This window comes from Pezoporus occidentalis, unplaced genomic scaffold (genome assembly GCF_034315485.1).
Source record: "Pezoporus occidentalis ecotype Australia unplaced genomic scaffold, CSIRO_AGI_Poc_V1 ctg8, whole genome shotgun sequence".
Classification (NCBI taxonomy): Eukaryota; Metazoa; Chordata; class Aves; order Psittaciformes; family Psittacidae; genus Pezoporus; species Pezoporus occidentalis.
The window spans coordinates 214691-230880 of record NW_026916158.1 but is presented as its reverse complement, the minus strand read 5'-3'; the positions used below and the strand labels follow the sequence as shown (position 1 = coordinate 230880).

Sequence of the window (16190 nt, the reverse complement as noted above, 5' to 3'; positions counted from 1 at the left end):
AATACAGCATATATATAAAAATTATCAGGTAAATTAGTATGTATTTTAGATGGTTGAAAGGGTTAAAAGTTAGTGTTAAAGAAGAAACATATTTAGAAAAAGAAATTATAGCCCTAGTACAGAACAATGCAAAATGAAAAATAGAACTAAATACTCTTTGAGCTGCAGGGAAGCCTGGGTTCTGGAAAGATTTAGACCAGAAACCACAGTTAGCATAATGAGCATATGTTGTGTTATGATGCTTTTAAAAAATCATGGGGTTTGGGGGTATATTGAGTAGAAAATTTTCCCAGTGAGAATGAATCACTTCATATTTGTTCCTGAAATAGCTACATTAGGAATAGGATGCTTTCCTCTTGTTTTCTCCATACCTGAAAGATGTTGCTAAACTGGAGAGCAAACTGGAACTCTAACTGGTCTTAGCAAAGTCAACTTTCCTTGCCTTAAGGTTAACTTACTTCATATGAAGTATCTTAACTTTATATTAAGTATATAATATAAAGTCAGTTAATGACTATGGCTTACATTTGACTACTAAACTTTTACTCCATATCAAGCTGGGGGTGGGTTTTTTGGTTTTGGGTTTTTTCTTTGTTTGTTTTATTTTTTATTACTGAGCATCCCTTCCATAGGCAGAGCCCATCAATATAATAGAATAATTTTCCTTGATTTTACAATGTAGTCAGGTTGACCTCTCTGAATTCACCACTCAATACTTGCAGCAGCACCTGTGGCACAACAGATCATTTCTGGATTTATAATTCACTAAGCAATACAGAACAGCAGCTGTATACTTATTTGGGGCAAATCAGAGAACGAAGTGGCTGCTTTGCGGTCAAGACACGCCTAAAAGTTTTAGGTCTTACAGTTCCAGCTACGCTACCAAATAGTTTCAACTTTAAATAACTGACTAAACCAAAGCCCTCCCTAAGTACACAAAATACACTCAGTAAATTAGACTGCAAAGATACAATTTCACAGCTGATAGCATTTCCTTTTATAAAACTATTCCATCAGTTTACAGAATGTATCTATGACTTAATACAATTCTTTATTTCATATGGGGTCTTCTGCAATACATTTTGAGTAGGACAGAGACAATAAACATTTCAAGAATCATCTGAAGGCAAGAAAAGCAAAGAATTAGAGCTGACCCCTGATCTAAGAGAGTCACAATTGAAAGAGGGCTGAGAATTTAGATAGAACATGTTGTTAATTAGCATTTCCTCTGGGAAACATATTTTATGTACTTATATTAATAGCACTTTCTGCTACAAATCATCTCACTATTTTTTGTAGTGGTGCTAATCAGCGTAACTGGAGATACCAGATTTTGGTGCTATGTAATTTCTGTTTGTTGTGGTTTAAGCCCAGCCAGTAGCTCAAAACCATGCAGCTGCTCTCTCACTCCCCCATTCTCCCCCCAGGACACTGTTGTAGGGGATAAATATTCACCAGTCATTTTTAGTAGTGCTCCATCATATGCCTTTAGCATCCTTGTGCCTTTTTTACAGACTGAAAGCATAAGATCTGTTTTCACATGTCTTCATCATTCCTAAATGAATTCCTAAATGAATGCAACTTTCTAGAAAATCCTCCATACAGAGCTTCATCTCCAAATCTCATCTCCAGATGGAAGACATCAGACTCCAGGGATCAGAGTCTTAATATGCAAGAGCTTAAAATATTCAAACCATTTTTAAGATTCTAAATTTTTAATGCTTAAAATACCAATCATTTTCTAGCAATCCAAGCTGCTTTCTGGAATCCAGTGCCAAGCTGACTACATTTTCTTTGACAAAGAACATAAAAGACCTACAGTACTGAAAGCAACAGAACCACAAAGATCCAAAATGTTGCTCAATTAGTTTGGGAGGCTTAGAACTATTTTGTGTCTGTTAAATTTAATGTTTTGACAAGAAAAAAAGGCATACATACTTTGTGTTACTAGTATTCTAGGCAATAGCTGACTAGAGGCAAGTAACAGCTCTGAAACTGAAAAATGCTTTAGTGCACACCCTTCCCTTTGGTAGCATCATTTCCTGTTCAGAAGTACTCTCTCTTAATGGCTGTACCCAGGACTGGGATACAGAAGGTGACCTTTGCCAACTGCAGCAGTTTCTTTCTGTGGGACAACATTCCTTCTGCCCACAAGGTTTCCTACTGGTGAGCTCTTGATAGGGTTTCAGCTCTATTTATGAAGCTCTATTTATATCAAGAAGGGAACTATTAGATCGTTTATGACAAGATTGCTGTGCAGATTTGGTACCTACTGTGATTTGTGTCACCCATTTGAGCCTCAGCCATAAAGCTGCACTTTTTATCAAGAATATTTGTGAATATGTGACTGCTCTGAAGACATATGACCAATAAATAATTCAAAGTTATTTATGTTCCCTGCAATTTTCTTATACACCTACCACCTTTTCATGTTTAGTTGGCCTAGAAACAATATTTTTATGGCACTTCTAAAACAAAAATGTTTACTGACTGGCAATAGATTACTGATTTCCACTGTGATACCTTGAAAATAAACTGGTCCATCCACCCCCCTAGTCTCCATCTGCTTCGCTCTCAAATCTGCCATTATGCATTAAGAGAGACAAGAAGCCTTGAGAGATGCCTTGTTTTGCATTTTGAGTCCCTAAGATGTCCATTTTCAATTATTCATTCCAAAATCATAGCAATGTGATTGACTTAATTATTCCCTTTTCTCTCCCTCTCCCCCATCCCTTCATTTTCTTTTCAGCTCCATATCCATTTACAGTCCTAAGGAGAATCCTAACACATTTGATGCTGCTGCTTTCTTCCAGTCAGTGGGAAATTTCCTGGGAATCTTTGCTGGATCATTTGCCATGGGATCTTCTTATGCTATTGTCACAGCTTTAATATCCTTTATGGTTTGTTTTCAGAGAGAAAATCTATAGATGCTCAAAAAAATGTGTGATATCTAAGACTGAACATCCTTAGTTTGAGCCTTAACCTTTCCTCTGGTGATTCAAGACTTCTCAAACAAATCATGAAATCATAAATTGCCAGGAAAGTTCATTTGTCAGAAGCCACAAAGAATTTTTTTTTCAACATTAGGCAAGACTCTGGTCTTTATTTTGCTATTTCTAAATAATTAAATTTTTAGGGAAGTGTTTTGAAGTACTTTGAGGTTAAAACACTAGACTACAAATCCAGATTGTCAGTTTATCTAAGTTAGAAATAAAAGGCATATCTGTTGTCCTGCATTTTTACTGTAAAATACAACTGTAGAAAGAGCAGTGATTTTCATGTTTCTTGCATTGATGCAAAGGTAAATAAATGCCAATTCGTTTACAAAACTGGAAAAAAATTACTTACTTTTCCCTTTTTCCTGTGCAAAGAATATCAAATGCAACCAGTGACGCATTAATTCAAAACTCACAAAAGTACTTGAAATAGCTGACTTTTAGAATTCACCTGTTTAAAACCTCCACTGGATTTTCCTCTTTAAGATAATTTAGAAGGTGTGCAGTTTTTCCTGAACTCAACACAGATAGGTGGTGTAGGGGGGTAGCTTGCTTTCTTTCATCCTTTATCAGGTTGGGGGCAATTTTCACTTACAAAACATTTGGGATTTTATTCTTCCTTAGTAATCTTTTAGCACTTGACAAAATTTACAAAGCTGTGTGAATTTCCTATGTTGGAAACAGGTCTGTTTTTCCTCCTGTCCTGGAGTGCCTTCTTGTCAGCAGAAGCTGCTGGTCTTACAGGTAAGTATTGTATCATACCGAATAAAAGCAGTTTCATAATATGCCTCTAGTATGGGAAAATGGTACCTTTATTTTGGGCATGACATCATACATAAAGCTTCTAAAACCCAGTTACTATATAGAAGATAATTTCGTCTTTAAGAACAAACCTGTAGAGACACTGAATAGCTCTTCCAGACAGACTTACTAGAAAAGGCTAAAGTCCTCAGTCTTTTTTGCTTATGTTCCTTACATTGTCCCATTCCTATTAGTCCCACTACGAATCCCACTATTTTCTGCCCAGCTATAGGACCAAAGATGTCGGTAAGTACTAGGGAGCAAATACGCAGTGCCAGGTGACTGTCAGAGATTGTGTGCTCCTCTGCATGCACTGCCTGTCCTGGTCTCTCCTTTTTTCCATCAACGACTAAATGTTGGACAGGGCCATCCTCATCGATGGGCAGGGCCATCCTCAACACTGCCAGTGGGTTGCAGCCATCTCTGGATGGGTTTTGGTTTTGTTTTTTAGGGTTTTTTTAAATCACCTTGTTCAGTGCACCTATATAAACACCTTTTGCAGCAGGAGGGGTGCAGTCATGTCCCAGTAACAGGTAGAAAGACTTGCGATCTGATTGTTTTTTTCATTAACAGTGAAAAAAGGAGAAAGGAATTGTACAATCCCAGTCAAGTACATACCCAAGGACTGCATTACAGAATCCACAGGAGTTTAAGTAAAAATTGAAAATGGGTCTAGTTTACCTAGACGGCAGCCTATTGTATAGTTTCATTTGAAAGAACAAAGTTGGTAAGGCCCTGGTCATTTTAACGTTCTTGATGCTGTTATCTCTGAAATCTAGTGCTCTAATTAAAGTCAGGGAAAGGCAGGGGAAGAAAACTGCTTAATGGAGTGTTAATGCAGCCCATGTTGTTTTGTTTGCAAAATTGTTCAAAGTTCTTTGAAGCCAACAGTCATATTTTTACTGGCATTTAAGGAGCCAGATTGTTACTTTTTTAATATTAGCCACACAATCTTACTATTTCCAAATGGTTATTAACGTCTGCATCTTAGGCAACTTTGCCTTATTAAATATACAATTCTGCATCCTGCTTACTGCCAAAATCTTCAGGCCAATGAATAAAAAGAGAGACACATGGACTAAACAAAAGGGTGATATTTCATCACATGGATGAAAATCTGATACCAGCTGAAATAAAAGTCCATTTTCTGTTTTGACAGCTCAGTGCTAGTTTGGGCTGAATAGCCGGTATGGGGCTGTGTTTTGGATTTGTGCTGGAAACAGTGTTGATAATTCAGGAATGTTTTCATTATTGCTGAGCAGTGCTTACACAGAGCCAAGGCCTTTCTGCTCCTCTCCTCACCGCACCCCATCATCAAGTAGACTGAGGGTGCACAGGGAGTTGAGAGAGGACACAACTAGGACAGCTGACTCCAACTGATCCAAGGGATATCCCATACCATATGATGTTATATATGAAATAACCTAGCATATAAAGCTGGGGGGGAGAAGAGGAAAGGCGGAAGACATTTGAAGTGATGGTGTCTGTCTTCCCAAGTCACCATTATGTGTGATGGAGTCTGCTTTCCTGGAGATGCCTGAACACCTGACAGCTGATGGGAAGCAGGAAATGAATTCCTTGCTCTGTTCGTGTGCACAGCTTTTGCTTTACCTATAAACTGCCTTTATCTGAACCCATGAGTTTTCTCACTTTTAACTTTCTCCCATCCCACCAAGGGAAGATGAGTACGCAGCTATGTGGGACTTAGCTCTTAGTTGCCCACTGGGGTTAAACCACAAGCCCTTAAAAATGTGACTTGATTACTACACAAAAATGGAAGCAAAGAAGGATGATAGATAATCACTTGCCCCTAACTGGGGGTACTGACTTCCTAATCCAATGACATCCAGGGAAAGTCTGTTTAAAAATACATTCCTAGAAGAAAACAAGGATGCTGTGTTTCAGCAAATGCACAACTGAGAAGTTATACATTATACCCAAAAAGCGGATTTGTAAGGGAAACACTAATATCTTTCACAGCCTGCACCAAAGGTAATTTCCATTTCTTGGGCATAGGAACAGACTGTATGTCCAGCCAAAAAATAATTGGCATGCATTTTTTGTGTATTGCAAATGTGATGACGGACAGCATAGTCTCTCCTGGTAGTCACTCTGCAAAGCTATTCCTTTCTCTTTTCTTTTGCGATCTATAAAATATCTGAAAGAAAAACTTAATTATTAAACACCACAGATGGGAAGAAATTTTAAATTAACAGAGGAAGAGCCAAAGAAAGAGATTGGAATCAAAGTAAAGTTATAACTTAAGCAAAAAAAAAAAATAGAAAATTGTTGGGAAATTTATCTATTTCTTATAAATAAAGGACTTGATGTAAGCATAAAAAGCAGAAGTGCTCTGCCAACACACAGATTCCAAGGAAAAATATCAAGTCCTTTTTGGGTCTGTCACTAGCCTTTTTTGCATGGGTGTGTTCTGAGTTTCAGGTAGCAGATTGTTTAATCATACTTTCGTGAGAAGGCAAAGTTTAATCTTGAAAGTTTCATCAGTTGAGTCTTTCTAATTTAGTTTCTGTGAAAGGCTTTTGTTAGAAGCTGTTAGAATTGAAAAAAAAAAACTTCATGGAGCTTCAAAAATTCAAAGCGGGATTTTGCAAATGCATTGATTTTATTAGCACTGTGCTAACACTACACTTCAGAATGGTTATTTTTAGTTGTCTGGCTTAACCAAGTTTTATATTGCTCTCATCTCTCAGTCTCATCTGAAATAGCTCTAACTGCTCTCCTTTCAAAATATTACTTTAAACATCCAGTTCAGCAGGAGAATTACTGTACTGGTTATGAAATCTGTGAAAATGCACTTATTGTGTGCAGTCTCCCACATTGGTATGTTATGTATGAAATACCTGTTGCAGAAGGTGTGGGGAGCCCAGGAAAAAGGCTGTTATCCTTCTGAACACAGCCCTTAATCCACTGACTATCATTTCCAATCTTTTCCAGCTTACTCCCTTTGTCTCCCTTAATGCATACGTCTAGTTTTACAGACAAGTGTATTTATCCTCAAAAGTAATTATTAGAAGTAAGAGCGCATCATAACCATGCAACACTGCTTGACCACTCTATTCAATTACCTAAATTCCTAGTTTGTAGTCTTTTAACTTCATTAGACTTGCTTCAAAAATTAACTTGATCCATTGTACACTTATGCCTGTACTCCTCTTCATTTTCTTCATCGTTAAAAGATTAACATTAGACATAGATATTTCCCTGTAGCTATTAAGTAATATAATTGCAAAATAATTTATTCTTATAATGCTTTCCACACTAGATCTTCAATCACTATGAGTCGTTTGAAGTCTAATATTGAAGTATGTCATAATTTATAAATAATAGGCTATACTGGCTTTGTATAAGTATAGTAGGTGGTGGTGCTCACTTGTTTAGCTTGCAGATTTTTAAAATAAAATACAAATGGAGAGTAGAGGAAGTGGACATTTTATAAAATATTTTATTCCTCTACCTCAAGATATCCCATGATATAGAGCACACAATGTATGCCCTGGCCCTTGTTGAAAACTGGATGTGATCAAACCAAAAAAATCAAAATAAAAATCTGGGATGACTGCACAATTATTGTTACACTGATAAATGTAAATTCTAAATTAATGTTGTGGTTATTAATCTTATAGTGATATCATCAGGCTGTGACATATGCATGATGAATTGATTCTGATAGAGTAGAATCTAATTTGTGCACTTCCTGATTTGCCCTGAAGTATATCATAGAATCATAGAATAGTTAGGGTTGGAAAGGACATTAAGATCATCTAGTTCCAACCCCCCTGCCATGGGCAGGGACACCTCACACTAAAGCATGCCACCTGACTGCGGAGCAAAGTTGCAATAATAGAGTATTATAGTAAGGTCAGTGTTGCTTTAACATTCAAAATTCATTGCAGAGTATTTACTATCAGGCTCTTAAAAAAAAATCATAAATACTTGGTCATTAGTCTGAGAAAGATTCCATGATGTGCATGGTCATTTAACATTCACCCCAGTTAGACCTTCTCCATCTACAACTGTTTGAACTATGTAGCCATTCAAATAAAAAGAAACTAATATACCTTCAAAAAAGCACTCAAATATATGTATGTGAATTTATTTGCATGTATGTAATTAATAAATGCATACTTCAAAGTCATGTAGAATCTATCAGTGCAAAAGCATCAAAAGTATGGCCAACCACCTCTAACTTTTACATGCCAAAGACCTGTGCTATGAAGCCAAGAAAGATCTTGAACAAAAAAAATCTTCGGTGGGTTCATCTTTTTTTCCTTTACTGGTTTTCAGAGCCCAGACCAAAATTCTTGTTTTCTGATCATTGTAAAGGAAATAGCTTGTGATAATAAATTACTGCTGCTTCCTTACCTTCAGCAATTCTTGTCTGAACATTTTGTGATATATGTCTGACATTTGCCTTCTCATTCAGGGGCTGACAGGAGCACAGAGGATACCTAATGAGAAAGCTTTTCTTCCAAAAAAATGTTAATAAGCAGCAGCTTATTATGACTGATGTACCCAGGACAACTCTGAAGATCTGGTCTCTCACTGGGGCAGTTTTGTGCTACCTTTGTATCTTCCCTTATTTAAAATGTTGTGACTGGTTATTCTTGTATCACTCTCAAAAGGGATCTACCCAAACATTTCTGACTGCACTGTGAGCATAATGCAGGTTGGTACCTGGTTGGCTTTAGTTCACAGAGCTGACATAATTCAAGAACAGGAAGTTATTCTGGGTTTTAAATTGTAAACTTTGTGGTTTTCTTTCCTTTCTTCATAAGTAATATGCCATGTTGTCTCATACAGAGAAGTAGACAGGCTTCTCCCAGCAATGAGGGTGATTTGACCTTGGCTTCTAGGTCAAAAGGAAAGAGACCTCAACTGCCTTAAGCTGTAGTTCTGCCATCCCCGGAGGGAAGGATAAAATTTAGGTCTAATTAGATAGATATTAGCTATTTTTAAATATCTATTCATAGATAAATAGCATTAGGACTGCTGTGTAGATTTGGGTGACAACTGGGCTAGATTGCTATGAGTTACTAATCTGTTACTTGCCTACAGACCTTCAGAGATGGCTCTAAACTCAGGTGGACTCTTTACTTCAGAGGAAGCTCTAGACATACTATGGTGACATATAAGCTAGATCCAATAACCTGTGTAGTTTCAGTTATCCCATTCAACAGCATCACTTGACCAGTCTATGCTCATATTTGAGTTAGTGCTTGGCTTTGACTAATTTAGGTCCTGTTGTAGAGACATCCTTTTAGGACAGTAAGAGAAAAAGAGAAAGGTGTTTTTTAGGGAAAAGTACATATTCCAGCACGGAGCTCTAACTGAGATCAATGATCAGTTGAATAGGAGTGAAGCCATACTGCTGGTGAAAAGGCTAAGGATAAAGAGGTAAGCATTCAGTGTATCTAGAATAAAACCTGTTATGTCTCAGCATAGGAGTTCCAATCCAAATTGAATTCAGCAATTCAGTTCTGGTTACAACAGTACAACACTCAGGTCTCGCTTGAAGCAGCCAGGTGCAATACCAATGATCAGCCCTCATATGAGGGCATAAAAAACTCTCTCAGCTCTGTCTTTTGTTGCTTTAAGTCACTTCAACATAAAATCAATCTCAGACAACTCCAGAGATAAAAGCTTCATGAACAAAGGACCAGCTTTGGTTCTGCATTGGTGCAGGTCTGGTGAAAGAAACCTTAAATCTTTGCTTTAGTATCAAGAAAATGATTTGTCACACTTCATACCCTCAGTGAAAACAGACTGAATAGGGATATTGTTGCTACTGGGTTTATAGCCTTATTATTGCAACAATTTGATGCAGAACACAGTGCCTCATTTCCTGCCACTCACAAAATCAGTATGCACTGGGATGTGCCCAGTAACTTCTGTAAGGATACTCTGACATAAAATATGACTCCAAAGTAAACGTTATCTGACTTAAATAATTTCTCTATTACCCAGTACTCATTATTCTCTTTTTCGCATATTTCACTGTCACTGATGAAAGACTAGTTTTTGTTGCTTGTTTTACTGTGGCATTTGCAGAATATTATGCATCATTAAAAATGCATCTCTGAAGCTCTGGAATGCTTCAAATTTGGGATGAAAATCAGTCAATTTACCTATAGATCTTTTGAAATGGAGTTATACATTTCACCCACTCCCTTGTTAGATGGAGGTTGGATCATTTGTTTGTTCTGAGTTGTTTTTTTTTTTTACCACTAAAAGACCTGACAGCTGGAAACATAATGTCAGTTTTATTCTCTTAGATTAGCAAATTCTGAAGTTTAAATTGTGGGCAGCCACTTCCAGGTTTGCATTAAAAGCACACAGTACCTGCTGGCCTTCTATGATAAAAAACAAACCTTTTTACAGTTTCTCTCTTAGCACTAGATATTGAAAAGCAAGGGTATGTTATATTTTGCCTATTTGTAAAATTATCCAAACCAAGATTTGTCTTTTGGAGACAACATAGGAATTGGTTTTAGATTAACACTTGTAAATTAATGTTTACACTATCATGCTAATGTTCACACTGCCAGCAAAATGCTTTTAAAAATACAAGTTACTCCTTTATCCTATATTATCTTTTGATATTACAAGCTTTCGTTCTAACAACAGTTTCAACTACAAGTATTTGGCAAAAGTAACGTATGAATAATTTCTCTAGTTGTATTAACGACCTATCACTAGTTCTCTGTGTTGCAAGAAGAAAAAAATAATGTTAGGATTTTATTTCTAATAAAACCTTTTCAAAGAGTTTGAGTTGCAGGTGAAAGTTTATCATGACTATAATCATTTTATTGTGAGTTAGTGAAAAAATTCACTAACTTCACTAATAAACACAAGCAGCTGTATTGCACTTAACAAGCAATCACACATTTCCATTATAAATGTTCCCTGCTTATTTTAGGTTAGTAATTAAATAAATCAGCAATTATAGAACTAAGTATCTTAGTAATTGCTAAATTTGCCACTTAAAAATGAAACAATGTGACAGCACTGAAAATGTGAGCTAAGTCTCCACATCCCAAAATTATAGCACTGAGCAATAAGAACCGGTCAAAGGACCATCTCACTTTATCCATCTCCCTGCATCTAATAAATACTTTCTGTTTCCAATCTCAATATTATCATGTTTGGTCTTACCTGTTTCTCTGTGAAAGAAAGCCTGCAATAATTTAATTACCTAATTAATCTGCCATATGCCATTCATACAATATTTAGATACCCAGCTAACTTTAAAATCCAGCTTTGATAGCCTTATGAAGAAAGCCAGGTTGTTTTTTCCTTCTAACTAAAAAGTTGTGGTTTTGCCTCTTTAGGTACTTCTCTATCCTTTGTTGTTGCATTAACATGTAATTGGTCATTACTTTTAAGCAATCATTTTTATGGCAATGCATTACAAACAATTTTCTCCAAGCCTTTTAATGACCCATTCATTGTGAGAGGCATGGCTGGTGCATATTCAGCCTTCAACTGCTGCCAATGAAATATTCCACTGCATTCCCCCAGTCTTCCCTGGAAACAGAGTATCTGGTTTCTACACTTGCATAATTGCATGGTTCAGATCATTTATTCCTATTGTAAAATTAGATTTAAGCTATTTTATTCTTCATGTCACTCAGTTCTCTCACTACCTCTAAATAATAGTTTCTTAGCAGTCAAAAACCATTTTATAATCATAGTGGAACTTAATAGTCAATATTAAAAATGCAAGACTTGGCATGATGATTCATCTAGGAGAAACTAAATCAGAAACTCTTATCTCCATTTGTGTTACTGAGCCCAGTGATACTTAGCAACATTACTGATTGGCTGTATTTTTTTTACCGAAATTTCATTGTTTGAGCATCCCATTGCACATTATTAATGCCTTGAGAATTTTTAAACTCCCCAGATCAGTTCTGCACAATCAAATACACTTACTGAGAAAAAAGATTTAGATGCATTGAAGAGAACAATTAGACCTCAGAAAAACATGATCTTCCTGGAATGTATTTAGGAAGTAACAATCTCACTACTCCCCACATTGTGAAGAAAAGTCTTAGTGTAGTTATAAAAAATAAATATCAAAACAGACATAAGAAAATAAACATTAAACAACAAAGGCACAGAAGTTAAAGCTCAGTGGAATTTCTCTTGGCTACAGAGACTGTGTTCTGTAGAAGTAGTACAGGTAAATTTACAATATAAAGAGAACCCAGAAGCAAAGATGTCCATTGTGGTTTGTGGGGGGAAAAAACAGATTTGCTTTCTCATTTTCTTTCTGATGGCAGTTATCCCTTGTGCCAAATTCATCTCGGAATTTTTTATTCCATACTTTTTTCTTCCATCAAAGGCATATTGTGCCAGGCTTCAGTTCTTCCCAGAAACAAGAGGGGCTTGCAAGTAAAGGAAGTTGGATTTTATTGGACAATACTTTCATGATTAGCAATCCAAAGAGAGAAATATAAGAAAAGCATGGTAAGGTACTAATTACTTTAACTGGTATGTGGCAATGTGTAGTACACACACACACATTCACACACTCCCCCCAATGAAGTAGTTTCAGCATTGTCTAAATTTTTCCTTTGCCATGTTTCCTTATCTGTACAATGCTTTAGGGGAGGAGGATAAACCTGCTAAAGAACTTACTGAGGCACCAGTACTTTCCCCTGATACTTGCTCAGCACATTACCATCCATCTTTTCCTGTGACCATGTGAAGCCTGGCCTGCTTCTATTAATCCTTTTGAAGTAGCAAATTGTTTTATATCAGGTTTGCTATGCTAAAGCCTGCAGCACTGTAGATTCTGCCCCCTCACTGAGCCTCTTCTTGACAGCCTTTGTAAATTCAGGAGAGTCACCATCCTGGAGCAGATGGAGGAAGCCTTACCCAATTTCAAGTCCAGGACTGAAGGCACAGACTGGGATTATTTTCACAATTGTAATTCATGCTTTTTGCTTTCAGTACTGGTTTATATGGTTTGGTTCATGCTAATTTAACCCAATAAATGCCTAGAAAGCTGCTGCATATTACAAGGATGGATATTGCCTAAACCCGGATGGGTATCTTTTTGCTTTCTTTATCGCCTCAGTGTGTTTCCTTGGATTCATCAGTGTTATCTCAGTACAAGTGAGAAGCCTAGGAGCTAAATATTTCCTAACAATTTACAGAGCAGCCCATGAGGAAGCAGAACTAAAATGCTAATTAGGGCTCAGAGGGGAAGCAGTGAATAGAAGGGCTGAAAGGCACAAGAACTAAAGCACTGTGGGATGGATGGCAGAAAACTGGCTATATGTGAACCCCAGAGATCACAGGTGTGCAGTGATCACACTGCAGTCTGGCTTTGCATAAAACCAGTCATTGCTCTTGTGCTCTTTTTGCAAAACTAGACAGAAACTGAGCAGAACTTGCATGCTCCACATGCTTCAGGAAATGCATGCGGAGGTTTCCAGGGGAATGATGATTGGAATGGACACGAAGAAGCCCTGAGCTGTTGCGTAAATAATTGTCTATGTAGACATGCCCCAAGTTTAAGGAAAGCATAGAGCTTTCTTTCTCCATGGGCATTTATGTATGATTACTGGTGATACATTTTGCTTGTTTGTTTTCTATTTTCTCCCTGTGTGGGTTCCTTCTGCCTTACCAGTGTCTGGAGCTCACACAAAATTGCAGTTATACTCTTATCAGCTACTTTAATTATAATACTGCATTACAGTGACGTTACTCAATGATTCTAGTGAATTAGAACCAGGGCCAGAGAGGAAGTTTTAAAAAGTAAGAAATATCACTACAATACAGAGTCATTTTTCCTGACAAACCTGCTGCCCTTCTCCTTAAGACCTTCTAGAAGCTGGGAAGTATAATTACTGCCACATGGCTACAGAAATTGACCTAGTCATTCTGTGCAAAGTATCTCACACTTGCCATAGTATCACTTTATGAGCAATGTTGTGTTGTCTGCCTTGCACACTGTTACACACAGTTTATGATAAGGCTAAAAAACAGGCACAGACTGAAATGACTCCCTGATTTCAGCCATTTTGGACCAACATTACATTTTTTTTAAATGTAAGAAAATTATTTTTGGCTTACCAGTCTCTGCCAAAATTTTCCAAAAGTCCTTCATGTTATGATTATGTTAGCCTTGCCTAACTGTCAGATTATGGTCAGATGCTACCATGTATTAATTAAAAGAAATTTTCTACAGTTTTAGCCAAATACATAGCAGTGGAATGTGTGATGGACCACGTAGAAGACTCAAGACCTTCCTGACTTTTAGCAAAGAAAACAAAAATCTAGTTTGTTTGAAAGTTGCCTTATAAAACCATGCCAAGTGCAAGGTCCTGCACCTGGGTCAGAGCAATCCCAGGCACAGCTACAGGTTGGGCAGAAAAGTGATTCAGAGCAGCCCTGCGGAGAAAGACTTGGGGGTGTTGGTCGATGAGAAAATGAACATGAGCAGTCAGTGTGTGCTCACAGCCCAGAAAGCCAACCGTATCCTGGGCTGAATCAAAAGGAGCGTGACCAGCAGGTTGAAGGAGGTGATCCTGCCCCTCTACTCTGCTCTCATGAGACCTCACCTGGAGTATTGTGTGCAGTTCTGGTGTCCTCAACATAAAAAGGACATGGAACTGTTGGAACAAGTCCAGAGGAGGGCCATGAGGATGATCAGGGGACTGGAGCACCTCCTGTATGAAGACAGGCTGAGAAAGTTGGGGCTGTTCAGCCTGGAGGAGAGAAGGCTGCGTGGGGACCTCATAGCAGCCTTCCAGTATCTGAAGGGGGCCTATAAGGGTGCTGGGGAGGGACTCTTCATTAGGGACTGTAGTGATAGGACAAGGGGTGATGGGTTCAAACTGAAACAGGGGAAGTTTAGATTGGATATAAGGAAGAAGTTCTTTACTGTAAGGGTGGTGAGGCACTGGAATGGATTGCCCAGGGAAGTTGTGAATGCTCCATCCCTGGCGGTGTTCAAGGCCAGGTTGGACAGAGTCTTGGGTGAGATGGTTTAGTGGGAGGTGTCACTGCCCACGGCAGGGGGGTTGGAACTAGATGATCTTAAGGTCCTTTCCAACCCTAACTATTCTATGATTCTATATCTTAAAGTTCTTTTCTTATAAAATGCTACTAACAATCTAATTAACTTTTTTATGCAGCCTTTTGGAAAACTTAAGAAAACAGAAGCAGCTAACTCTGGTTTTCTCTCCGAATTTAGGTATTGTTGCAGTCCTTTTCTGTGGAGTCACACAGGCACATTATACCTACAACAATCTGTCGCCAGATTCCAAAATGAGAACTAAACAGGTATGACACAGAAATAACTGACTTTGTGTCTTCAAATGGTGTAAGGGATGCTCAGAGGTACTGGAATGTATCTGGGATGGTCTTCATTATTAATGCAAAGGAAGTGGCTTATGTTTTCATTAGGGGAGATTTTGCCAAGAAAACAGTAACAATTTTCTGGATAAGCAAAAAATACAAGAACCTGTTCTTCCCAAGAGACCTAAAATGTTAGTTGAGGAGATGAAGGGTAAGGAAATAACAATTTATGCTAGTTTTCAGTACAAAAATGCTGTGAAGTTAAGGAAATCAAAGAGCTCCAGTAAATCAGAGAGAAGTGGTATAAGAGACTGGATCCATGTGGATTGTTTGCAAAGGGACTGTATAAACTGCAGCCTAGCCCACAGACATGAGCAATGACATAATTTATTTTCTGCCTCGTTAAAAATCTGACATAACTAGAAAGATAATGACTTTTTTCTGTTGTCCTATTTAGTTTAAAGAACGGAGAAATTTGGGCATCCATTTTTTTGTTTGTACAGGTGACTAGTCCAATTGTAATTATCTTTTTAAAACTGGGGGCTGTTCTCAGTACTAGATATATGGCATTGCAATATTCAAAATGCTTTTCAGCACACGGGGTAATTTTAGACTACTTCATCATCACCTAGATCCTGTAAGAAGTCATTTAAATGCAGTTTTCTTCCCTTTTAATGTTGACTCGTATGCCCCAAGAAGCCTTGGTTGGACAAACTCTGTCTCCTAGAACTAAATGGAAACATATGGTCTGTGACTAGAATTTTCATGATTCTATCTGGTACCTTTTTCAGCAATTCCTCTGTTTTAAGCATTAGAAATTTTACTTATAAAATTTTGCTGGCTCTTTTACATCCCAATTTAATAAAAAAGTACAATTTTCTAACAAAAACAGATTGACAGAAAAAAAAAATACTGGCCACAGTATCAGTTCAACTGTCAGACTCTTTCAGATTTTAAATCACCAAAGCAGTTTCCGGTCAGTACTTCTAGAATGTACTGTTACCTATTGAACAGGATTGCATTTCTTCATACCAGCAGAGACTGATGTTTCCAAAAGCATTT

At 37.5% G+C, this 16190-nt stretch overlaps 1 protein-coding gene across 5 annotated transcripts in view; it reads left to right on the top strand.

Annotated features, from left to right (window-relative positions):
- SLC9A9 (solute carrier family 9 member A9) overlaps positions 1-16190 on the top strand; it is a 196923-nt gene that overhangs the window by 75195 nt on the left and 105538 nt on the right. For all 5 annotated transcript variants that reach the window (XM_062603253.1, XM_062603254.1, XM_062603251.1 and 2 more), the window contains 3 exons: positions 2750-2888; positions 3635-3740; positions 15025-15113. In XM_062603253.1, coding sequence (XP_062459237.1) covers positions 2750-2888; positions 3635-3740; positions 15025-15113 — 334 coding nt within the window. The remainder of the gene's footprint in view (positions 1-2749; positions 2889-3634; positions 3741-15024; positions 15114-16190) is intronic.